We start from the raw sequence: 22,447 nt of genomic DNA on the forward strand, positions 1-22,447 counted from the left end.
GTATGACTAACCAACATTGGCTTTTATGAGGAATGGTGCAGCTTCTCCAAGTGACGTTACATCAAGTAAAAGCACAAAGACTAGAAGAATTCTTGTCCAGGAATTCAGTAAGACTAAGAAATCACAAGAAATGGTCAATTGGGGAGAGGAAAAAATTATGTTCTCAATTTCTTTACTAACTTTGTGTTTGAAATGTAAAGAAGAACTTTAATGGAATATTCAAATATCTGTGTATCGTGTATAGTGATCAAGTGTTATAGATACAGGAATGGAGGGGGGGGGGCTCTTCATTTCTGAGAACTTTGAAGAAAAATAAAACGAGTCTCCAATGATGCTGAGTAAAACAGAGTTGAAAGGGAAAAGATAAAATAACATCATGAAAAGAAACTGGAATCTTAGGAAGATCTCCATCATTCCAATAATTATATGAACCACTGAACTAAAAAAAAAAAGAATTTCAAAAACTACCTGATAAATATACCCGGCAAACCAAGTGCAAGAGAGATTCATATAATTGCACTTAAAGGACAGCCAGAATCTTAAAAAATCTCGAATGCAATATATATATATATATATATATATATATATATGAGATAGCATATAAATGTCTGACATCTGGTAGGATGCCCCATCCCCAACTTGAACACAATAACATTTTTTTTTTCAGAAAAGGAGAGGACTTACTAGTTTGCTAAAACCTGTACCTGATCTTTTTCTTATAAGGCAGATCCCAAGATATTTTTTTTTTTAATATGGAGGAAAAATATACTAGTACTAAAATTCTATAAATAGCTGGAAGAAATTCTGAGATTTGAAACAGGTGTGCTGTGTATTGACATCAATAAAACAGCTTATATAGATTTATCATTTTCTTAAGGAATGAAATTGAAATTATTAGGTTAGTGCAAAAACAATATCATTTTCTCACACACACACACATTTATATGATTTTCTCACATATATATATATATATATATATACTAGCGGGGGTACCCGGCGTTGCCCGGGTGGTTGGAGGTGTGTGTGGTTTTGGGTAAATAAAAAGAAAAATCGTTGGTTGTTTAAAAAAAACAAAAAAAACGAAGCTTTGACGCGCAGTTGGAAAGTGTAAAAAAAAAAAAAAAAAAAAAAAAAAAACAGGTGCCCGTTTTTGACGAGTTATTGATGTGAACTTTGGGTGAGGGACAGTGTTTTATTTAACACGAGTCTGTTTGCTTCATTTTTTTATACGAAAAAGCTTAATGCACATGCAGCGATTGTGTTATTCATTAGCGTTCTCAATCTCCATCTTTTTGAATGCTTTTCGACAGCATGGACAAAGTTCAAATTCGTACGATTTTCTTGTTCGATTCCAACTAGGCCGAAAAGCTGCCAAGACAGCTCGTGATATCAATGATATGTTTGGCCCAGGAACCACTATGAACGTGTGGCACAATAATGGTTCAAGAAGTTTTGCAATGGTGACTTAATGGAGAGCCTCGTAGATGAAGACAGCCGCAGCCGGCTGACTGCGGTTGATAAACATTTGAAAGCCTTAATTGAAGCCGATCCTCACAAAATCACATGAGAAGTTGCTGTTGAACTCGAGGCTGACCACTCAACATTTTTGCAATTTAAAGCAAATAGGGAAGTAAAAAAAGTGGAATAAATGGGTGCCGCACAAATTAAACGATAATCAAAAACATCGTCGTTTTGAGATGTCTTCTATGCAACAAAAACAACCCATTTCTCGAGCGGATTGTGACATGCGATGAGAAGTGGATCCTCTACGACAACCGGCGACATTCAGCGCAGTGGTTGGATGCTGAAGAAGCTCCACAACACTTCCCGAAGCCAAAATTGCACCAAAAATAGGTTATGGTGATTATTTGATGGCCTGTGGCCGGTTTCATCCATCACAGCTTCTTGAATCCAGGCGAAATGATATATTTTAAATTTAAATAACAGAAGCTTGTTCAAGCTTATTTATCAGTAAAACATTTTGGTGCCTGTATATAATGGGACCTATACCGACTGAAATGTTTGCGATTTATGGAAAAAAAAAAAAAAAAAAAAAGAAGGAAGTTACGGGGGAAAAACATATAAAAGGGTTTCAGACGATACTAAAACATGCATGGAAAACCAAATCAACACCATCTTTCAATAAATAATTCACCGAAAATAGTTTATTCCCTTATTGATTTGAAGAAAATTGTGAAACACACAAGAGGGTGGAAATGACCCTCAAGTTAGGAGGCGAGAGTTATTTCATTTTATATCGGTACTAATCGACTTTTCAACAACGACTCGATCATTTGGAGTATGTTCCATAAGTCGCAATCAAAATTATTCGTGTCATATAAAAGTACGAACATTACTATTCAACAGCACTTTTTATGCACGCCACCATCAACCAATCCCAATGAAGGCGTTGTTTTACGTAACTCAAAATAACCAACCAAAACAATCATTTGAAATTGAAGAGAAAACGTCTGCGCTGAAGATTAAAAAAAAGCAAAACAAACCTGTTTACGAATTACGAATTAAATATTTACCGCTTTTACAATTTATTTTCGATTTATTTGTATATATTTTATTTTACTTTTCAAAATAGAATAGACGTTGAAATAAAATATATAAAAATAAACCGAAAAGAAAGTGTAAAAATCAAGCAAGTATCCAATCGTAACCCCCCCCCAAAAAAAAACCCCAAAACAAACGGTTTTTCATTTTTTTTTTGTAATATTCTCAACAGACGTTTTTTCTTCAATTTCAAATCGTTACCTTTCATTAATTGGAGCCACGTGAGACAGCCTTAAATGTGACCAGTGACGGATGCGCATAAAAATGCTGACCTTACAATTTCAATCAAACAAATTAATGAAGGGAGCAACTATTATTTTACAATTTTGAAGTTGAAAATATTTCAACTTAAAAAAAAATGGTATACTGTTTTTTATAAGTATTGTTCCAAGGTTTCCTACAACTAACTAAAAAATTATATAAACCTAAATTAGCGTTACTGTTTCTAGCCGTGTTTTTGCCTTGTTTATAAAGATGGCGACTATATTTGCTAAGTTTCCATTTCGACGTTTCATGTGTACGAAACTCACATGCACCCAAGGAAAGGAGAGAGAGAATGTCTACTAGACATTGTCTTCGAGTGTCTAAGGTCTCTCTATACAGGACTGTCAGGATAAGCTGGCATGAGCGTACTTTTCCATACAAATAAACCCTGACTAAATATTTAAACCATATGGTATTCACAGCCCAAATAAGATCTCTTCAGTATAACTAACTCTCACTGACTTATACGAGAAATGGTGCAGTGGTGCAGGTGCACCTTCTTCGACATCACAAAGCTGGATACTTCACCAGATTAGATGAATACTTGTTCTGAAATCTAGTCAGACTAAAAGATCACAAGAAAGATATACTATAACATATTTAAATTGCCAGTGTGTGTGTGTGTGAGAGAGAGATAGAGAGAGAGAGAGAGAGAGAGAGAGAGAGATTACGTTTTCAACTTCTTTACAAACTCAATGTTTAAGAAGCAAAGAAATACTTTAATAGAATATTTGAATACCTATGTATATCTCATATAGAGATCACGTGTTAGCCACAGGGAGAGGGTCCCTTTATTTCTGAGAAATCAGAAGTAAAATGAAACAAAAAGATATGATTTCTTTTTAATATTAAAAGAATTTTTTTTTAAATTTTGCGGTTTGTTTTATTATACACAGATTCGAAAAAATGTAATTATATATATATATATATATATATATATATATATATATATATATATATATATATATATAAACAAATGTTATCAAAGGCAACTAACTGGAAAAAGTTTTTAGCGTTTTTATTTAATGTAAAATGTTTATTCGGCTCGAAAATCTTACAGTGTTTATTGATATATTTGAAAAAGACAAATGGAGGTGAGGTCACTATTGAATACGTTAAGTTTGGGAAAATGAGTTCAAACTAAAAAAAAAATCATACAAAATACTGTTAGAAACTCACTCAATATATGTCAGCCTATGTCACGTTAACACATGGAGTTCTAACAGTATTTTGTATAATTTTTTTAGCTTGAACTCATTTTCCCAAACTTAACATATTCAACAGAGACCTCGCCTCCATTTGTCTTTTTCAAATATATCGATAAACACTGTATGATTTTCGAACCGAATAAACATTTTACATTAAATAAAAACATATCCAATTAGATAGAAAAGTAACTTATCTTACCTTTGATAACATTTATTTGTTAATATATATATATATATATATTTTTTGTTGTTGTTTTTTAACAACTTTTTCGAATCTATGTGTATAGTAAAACAAACCCAAAATTTGTTTGGTGTGTGTGACGTGCCTAAATAATCTGGTCAACTGAAACAGATCCCAATTAAAAAAAAATAAATAAAATAAAAAAGTAATTAATTTGATTAAGTAGTTTTTTTTTTACAGCAGAAAAAACTCGTTTTTCTGAAAGCGCGTTGATTTGGGATTTTTGAAACTTTGTTTGGAGTTTAGAACCGCCACGGGGAGATAACTCAACGCCGACACTCCCTCCCCATCTTTACTACTAGCTTTTCTTCCTAAAAATCGAACCTTTTGCTCGGTATCATAACAAATTGTTTTTTCACTGTAAAACAAAAACTACTTGATGAAATTAAGTGAAATTTTTTTTCCGGAGAACTTCATTCCATAACGGATACGTACAATATAAATTTTTTTTTCAATATTTTCATTTTTTTAATGCTTTGATTAAACTGTACAAGTACTAAAAAATAATTCGTCTGTCATTTATTATCCGACATAGAAAAGGCCATTACTTACCTACACCAAGACAACGTGACGAAATTTTGTAGTTGATAAATGGAGTTTTCATAAAAAAACAAAACAAGGGTTTCTACTGTTTTTTTTTTGTCAATTTTAATAAATTACAATAGTAGCTTCCCAAATTATGCAGTCGAAATTATCTGAATATTACTGAATTATGAAAAAAAAAAAAAAAAATTAATCGTGTAAGCAGTAATTGCGGCCAGCTTGTTTAAAGCGAAACAGAAAATTACCTCCCTTTTGAACTCTCCTGTCTTACGATCGTTTTCATCAAATTCTATTTATTTTTTATTTTCTTTAATAAATAATTTTTTACTTTATCGATTTTCGTAATTTTTGGATACCATTGTTTTCATGTGAAGTTCAGTATTACGAATTCCGAAATTTCGTCCTAATCAGAGCAAAGTTTTCTACACTATCTTATTTACTTGCTTCCCCGCGAAAGAGTTGGGCACAAGGTCAGTTTTTATTGTAAGAGAAAATTCCAGCTTACTTTAAGTTAGGGCAAAAATTAAGGTGTCGCGGGGCCGCGCTATTTTTAAATAGTATTTTCACGTTTAATTAAAGTTTTATATGTTTTTATTAAATTGTAAGGTTAAAGTACAGAATAGGTATAAAACACCTTCAACTCGCCATGTTAAGAATGGCTTTCTAAATAATAACGTTATTATTTCAGCACGCACGGATCAATAAGTGTCACTTTAAGTGCACTAGTAGCAAAATTAACAATATCAGCGAAGAAAAATTTCCTTTTAACTGACAAAGGCCATAAAAAATTCACTGTAGTACACATGGCTTTCGTAAAAAAAAAAGAGGGGGATAAATAATTGAATGCAGAGTTATCTTCCCTTTTCAAATAGTCATGAAAATGGCGCCCTTCACTGTTGCCATTGGAAAAACAAACTATTTTAAAAGAATACTAATTTATCCATAAAATTACGTTCGGCCATACTCTCTTCTATGCAGTCACTTTGAAGGAGCCAAAAGAATGATAAACCCCAGATTTTATTCATTTGAAAAGTAGACCATCGAATATTTGAAATACCCCCTTCCCTCTATTTCCTACATGAGCGGAGAAAAGTTTACACATTGTGACCCCTGGGGTGAGGTTAGGGTTAAAGCACTGAATCACCTTAACAGTAACACTTGAAAATGGAGAAATACAAACGAATACAGATTTGTTCTTTATCCTGTTTAATATTAATGCGATCACAATATTTCTTTCTTTCTTTTTGTAAACATAATTTTGAAGATATTTAAAAGAATGTGAACGAATAGAAAAATAAAAAAATTATAAAACTTGAACCAGGAAACGAGGTTTCTAACTACTTTGTATTCGACTCATAATAAAATGGATTCCAAATATTTGGTGTTTAGATTTAATTTTAATGTTTATTTCTTTTATTCGGTTTATGGAAAAGTTATAAAGTTCTTTTTTTATTTGCCGCCACACGAGGGCAAAGTTAGGTAATAGGTCTGTGTTTAATCTGGGGAAGTAACAGAGCTCCCCCAAAAGAAGCACTGTATTGGAAAAAAGCCTCAGTCTAGAAAAACTTATTTTCTTCGCTGACTGAGGACACAGTAATAGACATCCGAAGTTCTTTTTATAAGTTTAAAAATCAAAGTTTTTTTTTGTTGGTTTGTTTTTTTTTTCTTCATTTTTTTTATTGATTAAATTCGCGACGACGAAGTTAATTCTTTTTTTTTTTTTTTTTTTCGCTCAGTAAAAAGAATCTTTCTAGACCGTGACAATTTTAATTTTAGTTCCAATCCAGAGTGCTCTTTTGTGGGGGAGACAAATTTCTCTACTTAAAAAGAAAAGAAAAAAAAAAAACGATCTCGTGTTTAACTGTCCCTCGTGTGAAGGCGAGAGTAAAAAAAAAAAAAAAAAGGAACGTGAATTGAAAGTAAAAAAAATAAAATTTTGGGTTTGTATTACTGTACACAGATTCGATAAAGTTGTGAAAAAACAAATATATAACAAATAAATGTTATCAAAGGCAAGATAAGTTACTTTTCTGCCAAACTGGATATATTTTTTGTGTTTTTATTAAATGTAACATGTTTATTCAGCTCGAAAAACATAGTGTTTACCGATGTATTGGAAAATTTAAAATGGCGCCCGACTCTCTCTTTAACACGGTAAGTTTGGGAAAAGGTGTTATGAATAATCAACTAGACAAAATACTATTAAAAACCCACCGAATATGCCAACCTATGTCACGGTAACAATGTAACATATATTGAGCGAGTTTCCAACAGTATTTTGTCTAGTTTTTTTTTATTATTTAATTAAATTACCGTGTTAATGAGAGTCGGGCGCCATTTTAAATTTTCCAATACATCGGGAAACACTGTATATTTTTCGAGCTGAATAAACATGTAACATTGAATAAAAACAAAAAATATATCCAGTTTGAAAGAAAAGTAACTTCTCTTTCCTTTGATAACATTTGTTATATATTTGTTTTTTGACAACTTTATCGAATCTATCTGTACAGTAATACAAACCCAAAATGAAAAAAGGTGCCTCTGCCTCATTCATTCAGTGAAATGAAAAAGTTTCATCTAAAAAATTTTTTTAAAAATATTTTACTGACAATTCGAATGAAAGTAAGAGCTGATTGGGAAAATTAAAAGAAGAATATAAGAAAGAAAAAAAAAAAAAAACCACCTTCACGTGGCCTTCAGAAATCAAGTCCGTTGATATTTAAAGTATATTAAAGTTTGACCAACAAAATATTTAATCAATATTTTGTAGCCATTAAAAATCAAAAAGAATCTACTTTTGTAAAATTATAAAATAAAGTTGGTGATTCTTCGTTATTGTAACGAAATTCAAAAACTGAAAATTTGAATTTCAAGTGAAACCAACGGTATCTACTTAATCGCCATGTCACAGTAATGAACATATCCAAAAATCATGAAACACGATAAGGTGGAAATTAATTGTTAACAGTTTTCGAAGATAATTAGCGAAAATTAAATTTTGCTAAATTGGCTAAAAATTTTCAGAAAATATCGAGCAATATTAGAACTTTTTTTTTTTTTTTTTGCAAAACTCACTTTTCGCTGGCTTCCAAAATTATTTTCATTAATAATTTTTTACCTCATCGTTTTTCGCAATTATTTGATATGTTCATTAGTAATGAACTTCATTACTGTGACATGACAATTAAGTTACTTAAGTTACATTGGTTGAACAACTTGAAATCCAATATTTCGAGTTTCGTATTTCGCTACAACAACGAAGAAGCACCATTTATGCTAATGATTTGTCAATTTAGATGTTGAATGGCATAATAAAATAATTTGATAATCGTGATTTCGAGTACTTAAAAATGTCACGTGTTTGTGTTTCACGCCGAAACGTAACTTGGATAAACAAATGTTGATTAAAATATATATTTATCGGGTACTTGTACAGTTTTTAGTCAAGACATTAAAAAATGACCATATAGAAAAAAAGTTTAAATTGTATGCATCCGTTATGGAACGAAGTTCTCCGAAAAAAAAAAAAATGACCCTTAATTTAATCTAGTAGATATTTTTTTTTTTTTTTTTTTTTACAGCGAAAAAACAATTTGTTAGATACCGAACAAAATGTTCGATTTTTAGGAAGAAAAGCTAGTATTAAAGATGGGAAGGGGTGTCAGCACTTTACCTGGAGTTATCTCCCTTTGGCATTTCTAAAATTCAAACAAAAATTTTTTTTTTAATCCAAGATGGCTGCCTTTAACGCGCTCTCATAAAAAAAAACGTGTTTTTTCAGCTGTAAAAAAATCTACTTGATGAAATTAAGTGAATTTTTTTTTTCGGAGAACTTCGTTCTATAACGATTATATACAACAATTTAAACTTTTTTTTTTTTAGGTATTTTCATTTTTTAATGTCTTGACTAAACTGTACAAGTACCTTTTATCGAAATTTTTTTTTTTTTTTTTTTTTTTTTTTTTACACATTGATCACCACTTATCAAGGCCCGGAAGCCACTCAGGGATAAGGGTTATTGCAAGTACATCACTCACGTTAGTGAGGAGATTTTATGAAATAAAAAATAAAATACAATAAACCATATATCTCAAAACTATACTGTCAGTAAAAGAATAATTAATTTTACATGTTATCGTATAATTCGATTTTTTTAATTCAACATATTTCAAATCTCGCTAAGTCTAGCTACACTGATGAATTGTGGATAACTATATAGGTATACGAGAAAGAGAGAAAGATGGATTACAGACAGCATTAAGGAATGTGGTTTTCGATTTAAAAAATAAAAAGAAAACATTCATCAACGAAATCATGAAGGAATCTACAAACAATCACTTTCACACGTCAAACATCCCTCGGAGACAAAACTAGACATTTGAAAAACAATAAAAGGTTTTTATTTTTACTTACTTTATTTTCAAACCTTACCGTTAAAAATAAAAACAAATAGGTGGGTTATCTTTTTGTTATTAAGTCAATCACGAAGCTGAAGCGTTTTATTTATTCAATGTTTATTTCAAACTAAACTGAACGAGCAACGTCTTTGTCCCATCTCAAAATTGCAAATGATTCCTTTTCTTTTTTTTCGATTTTTCAACCACGTGACAAAAAAAAAAAAAAAAACGAAAACATCGTCGATAATATTTTAAATCAATTCTACCGTGTTTATTATATAAAGTGTCAGAAATAAATTTCTTTTGTGTTGAGATCCAGTATAAAAGATATATGTAAAAAAAAAAACGTGGATACAGAGAGAGGGAGAACAAGAGGTATATATAAAAGAAGGAAGAACTGCTAACCCAGGTCGGGCTCAGGACTCATACCACATATAACAATATTTATTTCTCGAATACTAGTTTTAAATAATAACGGTATTTATTCTTTTTAATAAGAATAATAATACATATAAAAAAAAAGACGTTATGACAAGTCATAAAATAGAAAGACGTCGCTATGTACGATACATAGTCAAGCTTGAACTGAACTTAAAACGAAAACTTTTCGCGCTATTCAACACTTAAAACTACGAAAAGGAAAAAAAAAAAAAAAAGAAAAAGAAACCTCTTGCGATTGAAAAAACCAAAACAAAACAATATATTAACAAATAAGAATTATTTTGTTGAATACATACTTGGGTATTGAAAGAAAACATTTTGTTGGTAAAAATCCCTTTTTTACGAATCCACAATGGAAAATTGGTAAAAACATCCCTATCTTTCCGCCTCCAGTACAGATCAGTAGTTACATTCTCCGTCTTCAGCTGGACACTTTTTTTTTCAAGGAGAGGGGTGGGGGAGAGGTTTCCTGTATACAAGCCTCCCTTTTTTTGCCTTCCTTTTTCTTATCCCCCACCCCTTAGCGAGGGGCTCGTGCGTGTATGTGTGTTCTTATTGGTGAAAAAAAAAGTGTCTCTTCTCACAATGGGCAGTTAGTCCGCACAAGGGTTAGCCGGGTTTAATCATGTGTAAAGTGATATTGACTGACCTATAATTAAAACAAGAAGAAAAAAAAAAAAAATGTGGCAGAGAGAGAGAAACTCAGTAACGCGCAGAACAAGTACCTGTCCAACTAAGTCACAGGCGCGGACGCGCCCTATTTATACGCGGATTCCTATTTCAGTCACGTAAATTATTTAGAATGAGTTATCGGAATTACTCCTAAACACTTTATTTTACTTAAAACATGTTTAGTACAACAAATACTAAATTATACAGTTTCATTTTACACGTGAAGTACCGAAATGAGAACTAGACCGAAAAAATATAGTCGCCATCTCTTTATAAAAAAAAGTCTAGAAAAATAAAATCCAGTCAACGAAGAACGATAACTGAAGTTTATAACACTTTCATTTAGCTATGAAATTATCGAGTAGAGTTATTCTTTCTTTTAAATTTATGAAGATGACTATATTGTTCGGTCTAGTTTTCGTTTCACGTGAACGAAGGAACTAGCTTTAACGTTTTTTTTTTTTTTTACTTTAAATTTTTTTATACTTGTTTTTATTCATTTTTTTTTTTTTACTAAGACCATGTTTAAGTTAAGCTAAGTTGTTCGATAGTAACGCAAAAAAAAACTGTTGAAATCCATTTCATAATAAATAATTTAAGTGACTAAAATAGGAATTAACTTAAGATAGTATATGCCGGTATTTTAGCCTGACGGTTTACAATAAAAATAAAATGTCTTATAATTTAGAAAATATCAGATAAATAAATTTCTGATTTAACTTTTCTTTCGAACTTGAACGAAAATGAACTTGACATTTTTTTTTTTTATATATATTAAATGAAATTTAGAAATTATTCCAAAGAATAATACACTTTTTAAAAAAATATTTTTAATTTATTTAATGATTATGCATTTATTACTAACTAGCGGCACCTCATACCCGACGTTGCCCGGGAGTCTATTTACATTTTTGTTCCTCGACCCCTCCCCTCATTTAAAGCTAACCCGTTTTTTTTGTTTTTTTTTTATTCTTGTTTTTTTTTTTTTTTAAATAGATTTTTTAAACTAGGATTTTGCAATAGTTAAATAAAATTATCATTATATTTGTGATTGAATCCAAATGTTATAAAATTATCACTTTCCTCTTTTTTTTTTTTTTTTAGATTCGATAAAAGTCTGGTGCTTATTCACATTGACACTTATGGCGGCAATTAAAAGTAAAGTAAACAGAAACGTCTGTATGATGTACGTGCACATTACAGAACGAAGATGTCATATTCCAAAATTAATTTGATTAAGTAGATTTATTATTATTATTATTATTATTATTATTTAAGAAGATCAAATTTTACGACTAAGTGAGTCGTAGTGTTTTCGTCAGCCATTATAAAATCCGATGAAATAAGGAGACAACTCAAATTGAAGTGTCGAGATAAAAAGTCAGCCTTATGTTCAATACAGTCTAATAGTAAGATCGCTAAATATTGCACATTTCTTAGTTTAAAATAACTACCTGATGGATTTACGTAATTTTTGGAATATGACATCTTTCTGTAACGAGTACGTACATCATTAGGTGTATCAGAAATTTGGGGGAATTTTTGACACCCCTAACAGAAAACTGCGAATAAAATATAAAAAAAAACTCGGAATTTCTCTTTTTAAAATGGGTTGTTTATTTTCTGTATGGAATATACTTCCAAAATAAACTAAGTTGTTTTAAAAATAATAGAAATATTATTTTTTATTTTTCAAAAAACAAAAAAAAACAACAAAAAAACAAACAAACAAAAAACAAAAAAAAAAAAAAACAGTGTTTACAAAATGCCGGCGCGTCTTCATGCAGCCATTTTTTTACGTAATGAAATCAATTGAATTTTACGAGTTAAATATTTTTCAATTTTAAAAAAATTGAACCAATAGAAAAATTTTGATAGATTTTTAAATCTATCAAAATTTTTCTATTGGTTCAATTTTTTCGATATTTTCAGGGTCAATGTGAAATTTTATGCTCATTCTAATAACACGAATATAATATTTTAGTTAAATTCACTCCGCCCCCATTTTGAAATGTCTATTAAAATTTTAATAATTAATTTATGTACCAAAGTTTTGTATATCACAAATTGAATATAAAAGATCAATAAATAAAATATTCCAATTTAAAAAAAAAAAAAAAGTGATTTTAGTCAGGACGCTGTCGGCAATTTTCTGTTTCATTCAATGTTTTCTTTTTTTTTTTTTTTTTTTTTTTTTTTTTTTTTTTTTTTAGATATTTAAAAAAAAATCAGTCGATAAAGAAGTATTAAAATATATCAATCAAAAACTTGTGTAATTCATTAAGAGAATTAAAAAAAAATCGATCAACTGGATTTTTTGTTTTAGGGAAAAAACTTATAAGTGAATGTGTGTGTGTGTTTTTTTTTTTTTTTTTTTTTACTACGGAGGATTAAAAATACTAATTTTGGTTTACAGCCCACATTAAAAAGACATATAAATTATGTCCCTTGAAGGTATCGGAATATAAAGGCGACTAAAATCAGACTTATTACCCTTTATTTGAACAGTTAAAAAAAAAATGTGAGTTCGCTTTTTGTTTTTTTTTAATCCTTGTTTAAAAAATATTTTATTTAAAAAGAACATGGAATATAAGTATAAATATGGATAAATTCTTAACAATGAACAATTGAACTACTCATCGAATAGTAGTTTTTATAGGTAAGTGATTTTTGGAATTTATATATATTTTTTATAATCGAAAGAAGTAAAATTTCGTTTATTTTCTTTTAATCTTTTTTAAAGAAAACCGATTTAAGAAAATAAATATTGCATAAACGTACTATTTTTTTAAATTTTGGTCTTTGCTCCTTTAATTAAAAAACAAAAAATTAGGGTTTGAACTGCATTTTTCAAGAAGTTATAAGCTTCGAAAGACAGTAAGTCTAAATATTCCAGTGTGCACCACGAATTTTTACTGACGATTTCTGACACTGCTAGTACATCATACAGACTTTTTTTGTATTTTCTTTACTTTTAATTGCCACCATAAGTGCCAATCTGAATAAGCACCAAAGATCTAATTTTGAGACTAGATATAATCTAATAAGTCTGAAGAAAAGTGCTTCGGCAAGCTTTCCCACAGAGGAGACGTTGCGAGCCTGCATCTGCTTTATCATTATTTTCATGGCAAGTACTCGTTTGAGCTTCAATCTATGGTCCACTCTCGTCAAACTTTCACAAAAAAACACTCGTCTGGCCCAAACCAATAATTTCCCACACTCTTTATCTGTGCCTAAACCTAAATGTAGATTCCTCAAACAAAGCTTTTTTCTCAGAACTGCACACCTGTGGAATTCCCTTCCAATTGCCTGCTTTCCAGCTGACTACAATCTGATTGCCTTCAAGTCCAACGTAAACAAGTTCTTGATGAACCGTCGCCCTAAGTGATCCAATTTACAAAATTCCCACTACTTATGTTTACTATGCTATAATCACATTGAGTAATGTATACTCATGAATTATCCTCGAGTGGCCTCTCGGCCTTGATAAATAGTGATTCCTGTGTAAAAAAAAAAAGACAATGGGAGAAAAGCTGAAATAAAGAAATGGGTATTTAAACTCATATATAAGGCCTGTACTAATCAAAACTAGTTGAGGAGGAAGAGTCATTTAGCAATAATAAAGTTTAATGTTATAATAATGTTTATTATAAAAAAAAATTATTAGTTTTATCCTTTATTAGGGTCTATAGGAATTATGTTATTAATTATACATTTTAATACCTTTTCAGTATAAATGCCCATTGGGAGACAGTGTGAAGGAAAAATAAAAACATATACATTGGCTTCACTACCACAACCTTCTCGATGAGGTTAACTGTGCATCTTTCTAACAACAGCGTCATTGCTAATCACCTTACTAACCAACATTCTTGTCCCCACCTTCAATTTCTAAAATTTTTAGAAGACAACACAGATATTCTTGAACACATCACCAACAAGCACAAACCTAACATACTGGAAGCAGTAATCAAAGCTAAGAAACCAAATATTAATAAAATACATTTCAACAATAGGGATAACATTCTTAAATGCCTTTAGAAGTGACGTGAATAATTATATAATAAAATTTGATTTACTGAGGAGGAAAAAAACATTTCTATGCATATCCTAAAATCAGTTCTGTTCATCATCTCTAAACGATGGACCTGGATACTACATCAGCCGGTTCTTGCCGGAAGCAAGGACATTAAGAAAATTAGGGGATCATAACCAAACTATGTAAACAGGAATCGCCTATATTAAATAATATGAAACGTGCCTAAAAAGAAGTAATGCTGCCTACATATGCATGCACACACACACATACACTTAGGGTGTCTCGTTACATATACTCACACTTTAACTGTTATCAACATTGTCTACTCATCAATTTGAACATTCTTCGATTACATTTGTCTTTTGTGTTTGAAGCTATTCCATTTCATTAAATAAACGTTTTATCTTCATTCAAAGTGTGAGTACATTTTTGACACCCACACACAATAAATAAATAAAACAAATTAAAATAAACCCTACTTAAAAATACATGTTATCGCATTACTTTATTTTTACTTAAAAAAGTTCTTTCCAAGTCTTTCATTCAGGCAACACCTGGTAATTGCTGCTATTTATGAATAAAAAATATTCAGTCTGTTTTCTGTAAAACGGATGTACGGAACATGATCAAAGAGGTAACTAATGCTGGTATTTAAAAATATGTATTTCAGGCCGGGTGAACCATGTTTTCCCTCCCGATCATATAGTCTAAAACAAGTTGGTAGGTCCGTAGATAATGTTTCCCGTAGATTTTTGAGAAAACGCGGAAATTTTATACAATATGCAAAAGAGGAAAGGAAGAATTAATCTTGGTTGTTAACGATCTTTGTTTCAGTATGAGACTGTCCTGTTAATGAAGAGATGACATCATCGAACTTTAATAATTTGAAAAGGAGATTCAGATAATATTACGAACTGAACTGGATAACCCTATGCCCTCTGGCCTGTATCCGTTGCAATCCTAGTTCACATGACCACATCTGTGATATACCCCTGGCGGTGTTTGTCGATCCCGACTCACAGGACCATAGATGCAACCCAGCAGAGCTACACTCTTAACTGTCTAGTGGTGGACTCTTCAAGGTTGACCAGACTCTCACTGGTCACTGGAAAATACCGCTCTGATGCTCAGGACACACAAAACGTGCATGGTCCTAAGTCTGTGTGACAACACTGTTTACTTCGACTGTCGCTTTGACTTTGTGCTAAATCTGGTATGTGTCTTTCATCCTCTGGCGTCAGGGTATATCTGTAATGAACTAAATCCTCACTCAGGCTGGCATTCAATAAGTAAAGAAAAACTCGGGTTCATTTTCTTATAAACAAATAAAATAATTATTCATAAAATATTCTTAAGATATACAGGGAACAGTTGAGTTCTTTGGATTCTTAACGGCTTTCTGATGCAGGTTGTTATAATTAGATTCGTTTAGACAATCTCTCAGCTAGGAACAAAAGCTTTTCGTCTTGACTTTTCTGGGGGTTTCTGGCCCTTGGGCCGGAGCCCAAGGGTGATGCGTTTTCTTCAATGCCAGTCAGCCAAAATCCCCTTTTCAGCCACCTACCTTTTGAGATTATTTTGTTTTCCTATCCAGAGATTACTCTTCCCTTTCTCCATCCCATTATTTTGTATTCTTTTTCTTTTCTTGAGAATCTCTTCCTTCTCTTTCGTAACCATATCTTTCTCCCATTCTTTTTTCCTTCTTCCTCTTTAACTCAAATTATTTTTCTCTTAAAGAAACTATTATCTTTCGAGTTTAATTCCTGTCGCTTACATGGTGGGTGGGTGGGGGAGGTCTGCCACTTAAATATAACACGTGGGCCTATGACAATATTTCCTAGATAATAGAGCAGACCTCTCGTCGCCATGTCAACTTCACTTCTCTTTTCTGTTTATCATATCGCCAATAAAAACATATTTCAAACTTAGGAGAAAAGAACGAATTCCTTAAACCCCATGTCAAACACCTAACTCTTAGCCCATGAGCAAGGTGAACCGGTGTTACCTGGGCATGCAACATCGTTACACTGTTATAATGAATACATGAGAAATAATTCATCTTTATTTGATGAATTACGAAAATACTTTGGATCATCTTTACTAACCTATTTCTACCCACATTGCTATCAAATGAACCCATCACATACACAGCTGTTGGTTTGTTGTTAAAGTTTGTGTAACTTTCATCTCATTTCGGCCATTTTTTTTTTTTTTTTTTTTACTGATTGTTGATATCGTATTCCGTGTATCGAATGATTTCATCTTAACAGGCCATACGACCTTTTAATGAATCTCCCGAAGTCATCACTTTCGATATAGAAGCCAATTATTGGATAACAAATACACCAATTCATTTATAAACGAACTGTTAGGAATAAGAGAACCCGTATGTTATTACCCTTCCTACTTCCGGTTGTGTGTGTGTGTGTGTGTGTATATATATATATATATGCGTGAGTGTAAATTAGAAATTGTTTACATCTCAGGTATGTATTTCAATTGTGAGTATCTGTTTCAATTTATTTTCATGGGAGATACAAGCTGTGGCTAAAAAAACGAGTTACTACTACATCATCATCCGACATTGGGCGACATGTCAAATGTTGGTGGTGGTTGCAAACCTGCTATCACCGTTCGCTGTTGTGTTTCTTGGGAAAGGTTCAGGAAGCTGCTGCCAATCCTCACATGTAGGCACATTTCCTACAAGATTAAAGGCAAAGTGTTTTTAGTACGTGATCGCTCTGCCATCTTGCATGGCAGTGAGAACAATAGACCCAAAACGCTTTTGATCTGCAACAGCTTTGACGTAATGATCATGACATGATCAAGTGGATGTTCGGCTATTGTGCCTCATAAAAAATAAAAAATAAAAAAAATTTGTATTGGTGGGATTATGGATGCTTTGAGATGGTTCAGCCATGTCCAGCATGTCACTTCATGCATCAACTCCATAATTGTGAATGGTATAATTATCTTTTCCTCCTAATTTTATTTTATCAAAATAATAATTACTATTACAAAACCGATAAATAATTATTAATTTTCTTCTAATTCAGGTAGATGGAGCCCATTAGCCTTGGAAGACACTTCATCTAGGGGAAGGTCAATCCAGAGTTCCAAACTCCCCTGCTTTGTGGAATATCCACCTATGGGAAAGGCTTCAGGAGTAAACCTCGAGGAAAACCCCCAGAGTGGAGCATTTAATGCAGTTTGGCGTCACCTAAAACTTCTTTCTACCAGCTCCTGCGATTACGTTGATGCCAAACAGTATCAGCCTTGCTGTTCTTTTGGATTCATTAATGATGTAGTGAGGAGGTTTATGCTATGTGAGCAACAGTCTATTCTTCATCTTATTATACCACTGAGGCTTACATCCAAAGGATGTATCACCCATCGTCGATACTGACCAATTGAGGCCTACTGCTTCTTTTAAATGCATATCGATCTATGTAGTATTATATGTTTTGGGGTTCGTTATTAAGAATGCGTTACTTAAACAGATGATTGTTGTTTTCGTATTAGTAGTATTATTAAATTAGATGTTTTAAATTTGGTGTCGTCGATAGTTTGATTTGCTTTTGTTTTCAGTAAGTTTAGTGTATCTGTCAATATTCTATTCACTAGAGCTTGTTTTTGTAGTTGTTGTGCATTTGATTTTTATGATATACTAACCTGGGTGCCTGGCATTGCCTGGATGTTTGGAGGTGTGTGTTGAGCAAAAAAAAAAAAATTTTTTTAAAAGTGGTACTAAGGACGCAGGCTCGAACCTGTGACGTGGAAAAGGAAGTGAAAGAAAATCTGACGTCTTACCCCTACTCCATGACGCGACCGGAAGTTCAGAATGTTGAAATTAGTAAAGTCATTCTAACTGATACGATAACTTGAAAAAATGGCGATGCAAAAAAAAACAAACAAACAAAAAAACGACCCTTCTTGTAGAAAACTGCCTAGTTGAGGGTGAAGGAATTAATGTTTATAGCCAATTTTTCGATATTTGTCATCCGAAGGGTTGAGCTTCAAAATGATACTGATCTCAAGAAAATCTGTCGCCTCTGTCGAAAGTTTTAAGCAGGCATACATACATACATACATACATGATGATGATTGCAACGTCTTGTCAGACGAGTGCCACTCCCTCAGACATTTAAAATCCATGAGCCCAAATGCCTGAGGGAGTATCTATACAAAGATGATGTTACAGAGTCTTAGCTTTGTACGACAGCTAAGTCTCTCTGGCTATCTTGCTCTTGCTTGTTGCTGGATCTCTTAACATACATACATACATTTAAACAGACAGGTGAGATTTATATAATAGACTACCGGTGATGGCTGACCTTACCCAGTCGTAAAATATGTCTAAATATATAATTTAGTTCATGTAGATTAGCATTTATTATTATAGAGCCAATTCTCTATCAAATATATATATATATATATATATATATAATATATATATATATATATATATATATTACTGATTTCAAAAGTTTTTGCAAAAATATGATTTCGGTGCTATCAACTAGAATCGAAACCCAAACATATAGCACTCCAGCCATATTCAGCCATTTGAGCTATCAACAGATAGATAAAAAAGATTTGAAATTAAATCACTTGAAGCTAGAAATGAATTTGTGTATGCGCAAAAATAACAGAATTATGTCAGCAAGTTGAAATTAACATTTTGCATTTCAAGTTGCCGATATATTTTTGTATACGTTATTCATCCATCCAAACAAAAATTTTACTCGTTATAAACCATCCTTGGTGTATGATTACTATTTCTTCTCAATTTCAGTGTTATGTGAGCAGTAGTTTAAGAGTTTATCGGTTAAATATTTTCACACATACATACATACATGCATATATACATACATACATCCGTTTTGTTTATAGTATATAAGAAGAATAACCATCTCATGAGAGATCAAATTAATTCTTAAATAAAAAAAAGTTTGCACAACTTTTAATATCCCCATAGAAAGATTTGAAAATTAAAATATCTCCTTTCTGAATTTTTGAGATGAGGATTGGCTATTTGTTTATTTGGATTCTTCGGACTACTGTTCTCATCTTGAGTGTCATTTTCACGTTTGAGTCAATGTAACCTCCGACCTTCTTCAGGTATATCTTATCGAACTCTATAATGTTTCTGTTGAACTCGGGAATCTGACCGGAATTTCGAATGGAACCCTTTATTTACTTCACAGGGATAGCATGCTCTGTGTGGGTGACTAAAAAAATAATACAATTGCAAATTATTTAGGACCTTTACCCAGTCATGGCTGATGGAACAAGAGCATGCGACCCCCGTGAAGTAAATAGAGTGTTCCGCTTGAAATTCCATCCAGATTCCAGAGTTCGACAGAAACATTCCAGAGTTCGACAAGATACACCTGAAGAAGGTTGGAGGTTAAATCAACCAAAATGTTATGAAAATGACACTCAAGATGAGAACAGTAGTCGGAAGAATTCAAATATTTCAGATTTGCACTGAATTTGATCTACAGTCATTAATTAAGCAAGATCCTTTCACTTTCAATTTCTCTTTAGCTATCCTTAAGCTTAAGCCTTAAATTTCATACATTTTCTAGAATAATCATATGAGTTTTTGTCGAAATACCAATAAGAATTCTAGACATAAGGTTTATTATCATTATATTTTAATTTTAATCTTAGTAAGGAAACAAAGTGGTACAAAATTGTTCTGTTTGGGAAATACATGTTACCCGTCCTGAGATAGGTATTCTTCAAACATATAATTTTGTACAAGTAATAAAAGGATAAAAATCCTAAAATATAGTTTAAAAATGGAGGAAAATGATCGACGTTTCACACATTATACGTGGGCTTTTCCAATAGTGAAAGAAATGATCCGTCAAGCATTTAGGTTTCCATCCTCCATTTTTAAACCACATACATGTCTATTTATACAAGCATTATTAGTTACATATGTGCATACATGTTTCTGTAGCGATCTCCAGTCAGAGACAACCACATAATCAGGCTAGCAGATCGAAAGTCATTCTAATGGGCTCAGACCAAGAGTACAGTTTTTCCATAAGTTTTTTTTTTTTTTTTTTTTCTAAGAAGGCTTTTCTATCTAGTTTTTTTTTTTTTTTTAATTTTTTATTCGGAGGGCAAAATGTGCTCGTGATCTGAGCCCTTTAGAATTTTCGATCTGCTAGCCTGATGACGTGGTGATCTCCGACTAGAGATCACTACAGAAACATGTATGCACATACGTAGCTAATAATGTTTGTATAAACAAACATTATAAATACACTCTGTTCATTCATCAAGCACTCTTTAATAAACATAAAAGTTTCAGTAGATCTACATCTAGGAAACAAAAACTGTATAGCCATTATATATATATATACTAGCAAAAGTACCCGTCGTTGACTGGGTTAAAAAATAGCCTACAAAAAATGGACTCTGATTTATGAAAGTATGATAGGTTATGAAAAGGAAGGGTTGTAAAGAGATCGCTTCGAATTTGGGGGTATCAAAACCAAAGCAAAATATGATGAAAGTAAAAATAAAATAGATAAACCCCATAATTTATTATACCATACCTGTTCACACTGAAACACTTATCACAATATTCTGTGGATCTATATTAAAAAACTTTGTTAAACTTTGTGACATGTTTCCATTCTATGGAGGTCAGGTGCGAACGAACACCCCATAATTTTATTATACCATATGTCTTCAAACTGAAACATAATTATCAAAGTATACTTACGCAGATAGATATGAAAAGTCTTTATTAAAGTTTGTACCTATTTCCATTCTATGGAGGTCAGGCGCGAATGCAGACCCCGCAATTTTATTATACCATCCCTATTTAAGTTAAAACATACTTATCAAATATTCTCATGTACATTTATATCAAAAACACTTGTAAACGTTTTTTATTTTTAATTTTTAAATTTTCTATTTCCATACTTTGTGGACCAGGCGCGAACGCAGACCCCACAATTTTAATGAACCACCGTTCTGCCAGATCAAATATACCCATTCCTGTGTCTCAATACATCTTCTTTCATTATATGTAATCAGTTTTTTAAAATAGTCAACCACATAGGAGTCTATTCGTGACCAGACACATACACACACAGACATTCAGCTTTATATATATATATATAGTGGGTAGAAAAAGCATTTGGTACATTGTTTTTTTTTCGTATTTCTCCAAATATATGAAATTAATTTGAATGAAATTTACACTCAATCTTTCAACAGATATTATCTATTTAAAAATAAAAGGGAAATGAAAATATATTTAGTTGCCAAATATTCATTAACGAAAAATTCAAATATTCATATGCAAAAGTATTTAACACATTTACTAACATTTGGTTGTATATCCTCTGTTCTGCCTTACAGCCTCCAAACGCTTTTCATAACTACCTACCAGTTTCTTACAAGCATTTGCTGGTAGTTTCAGCCATTCTTCTTTGCAAACTTTCTTCAATTTCTTGATATTCTTGAGATCTTTCCACAGATTTTCGATAGGACTTAGGTCAGATGACTGGATAGGCTACTGTAAAACACTAATCCCATTATCCTTAAAACATTTCATAGCCTTGTGTTTGGGATCATTGTCTTGCTGGAAGATAAAGTCACGGCCCAATCCTAAATCTGCGGCACTCTTTCACAGATGTGTTGACAAAATATTTGTGTATTTTGCTGCATTCATTTTTCCTTCTATGATTTCCATTCTTCTAACACTATTTGCAGAAAAGCAGCACCAAATCATCGCACTTCCACCTTAAAAATTTTACGGTCGAAATGGTATTAGATGGTTCAGATTTTGAGCCCTTTTTTCTCCATACACAGGTGCACATGTTTCTTCCAGAAAGTTCAATTTTTATTTCATCTAACCAAATAACTTTGTTCCAGAAGTCATCCGATTCACATTGGTATTTATAAACAAATTTCAAACGATTTTTCACATAGGGAGTCTTTCTCAGTGATCAAGGATACAGGACTGTACGATTCAATGATCTCTTGATTGTCTCCCCTTGCTTACTTCATTCAATACTTGCTCCTTGTAAATCTTTCTCCATGAGTC

The 22,447-nt window shown here is 31.9% G+C and overlaps 1 protein-coding gene across 9 annotated transcripts in view; it reads right to left on the reverse strand.

The window, feature by feature from the left end:
* Positions 1–22,447, reverse strand: part of LOC145293258 (uncharacterized) — a 554,756-nt gene that overhangs the window by 238,423 nt on the left and 293,886 nt on the right. The window contains exon 1 of one of the 9 annotated variants that reach the window (XM_080139854.1): positions 9,956–10,407. The exons of 7 other annotated variants lie outside the window; for them this stretch is intronic. In XM_080139854.1, coding sequence (XP_079995980.1) covers positions 9,956–9,976 — 21 coding nt within the window. In that variant the 5' untranslated portion in view covers positions 9,977–10,407. Of the gene's footprint in view, positions 1–9,955; positions 10,408–22,447 lie in introns of those variants that run through there. One more of the 9 variants, XM_080139850.1, reaches the window with a different exon arrangement.

Source organism: Euprymna scolopes, chromosome 14 (assembly GCF_053919585.1).
Source record: "Euprymna scolopes isolate OS-2025 chromosome 14, ASM5391958v1, whole genome shotgun sequence".
In the NCBI taxonomy this organism is placed as follows: domain Eukaryota; kingdom Metazoa; phylum Mollusca; class Cephalopoda; order Sepiida; family Sepiolidae; genus Euprymna; species Euprymna scolopes.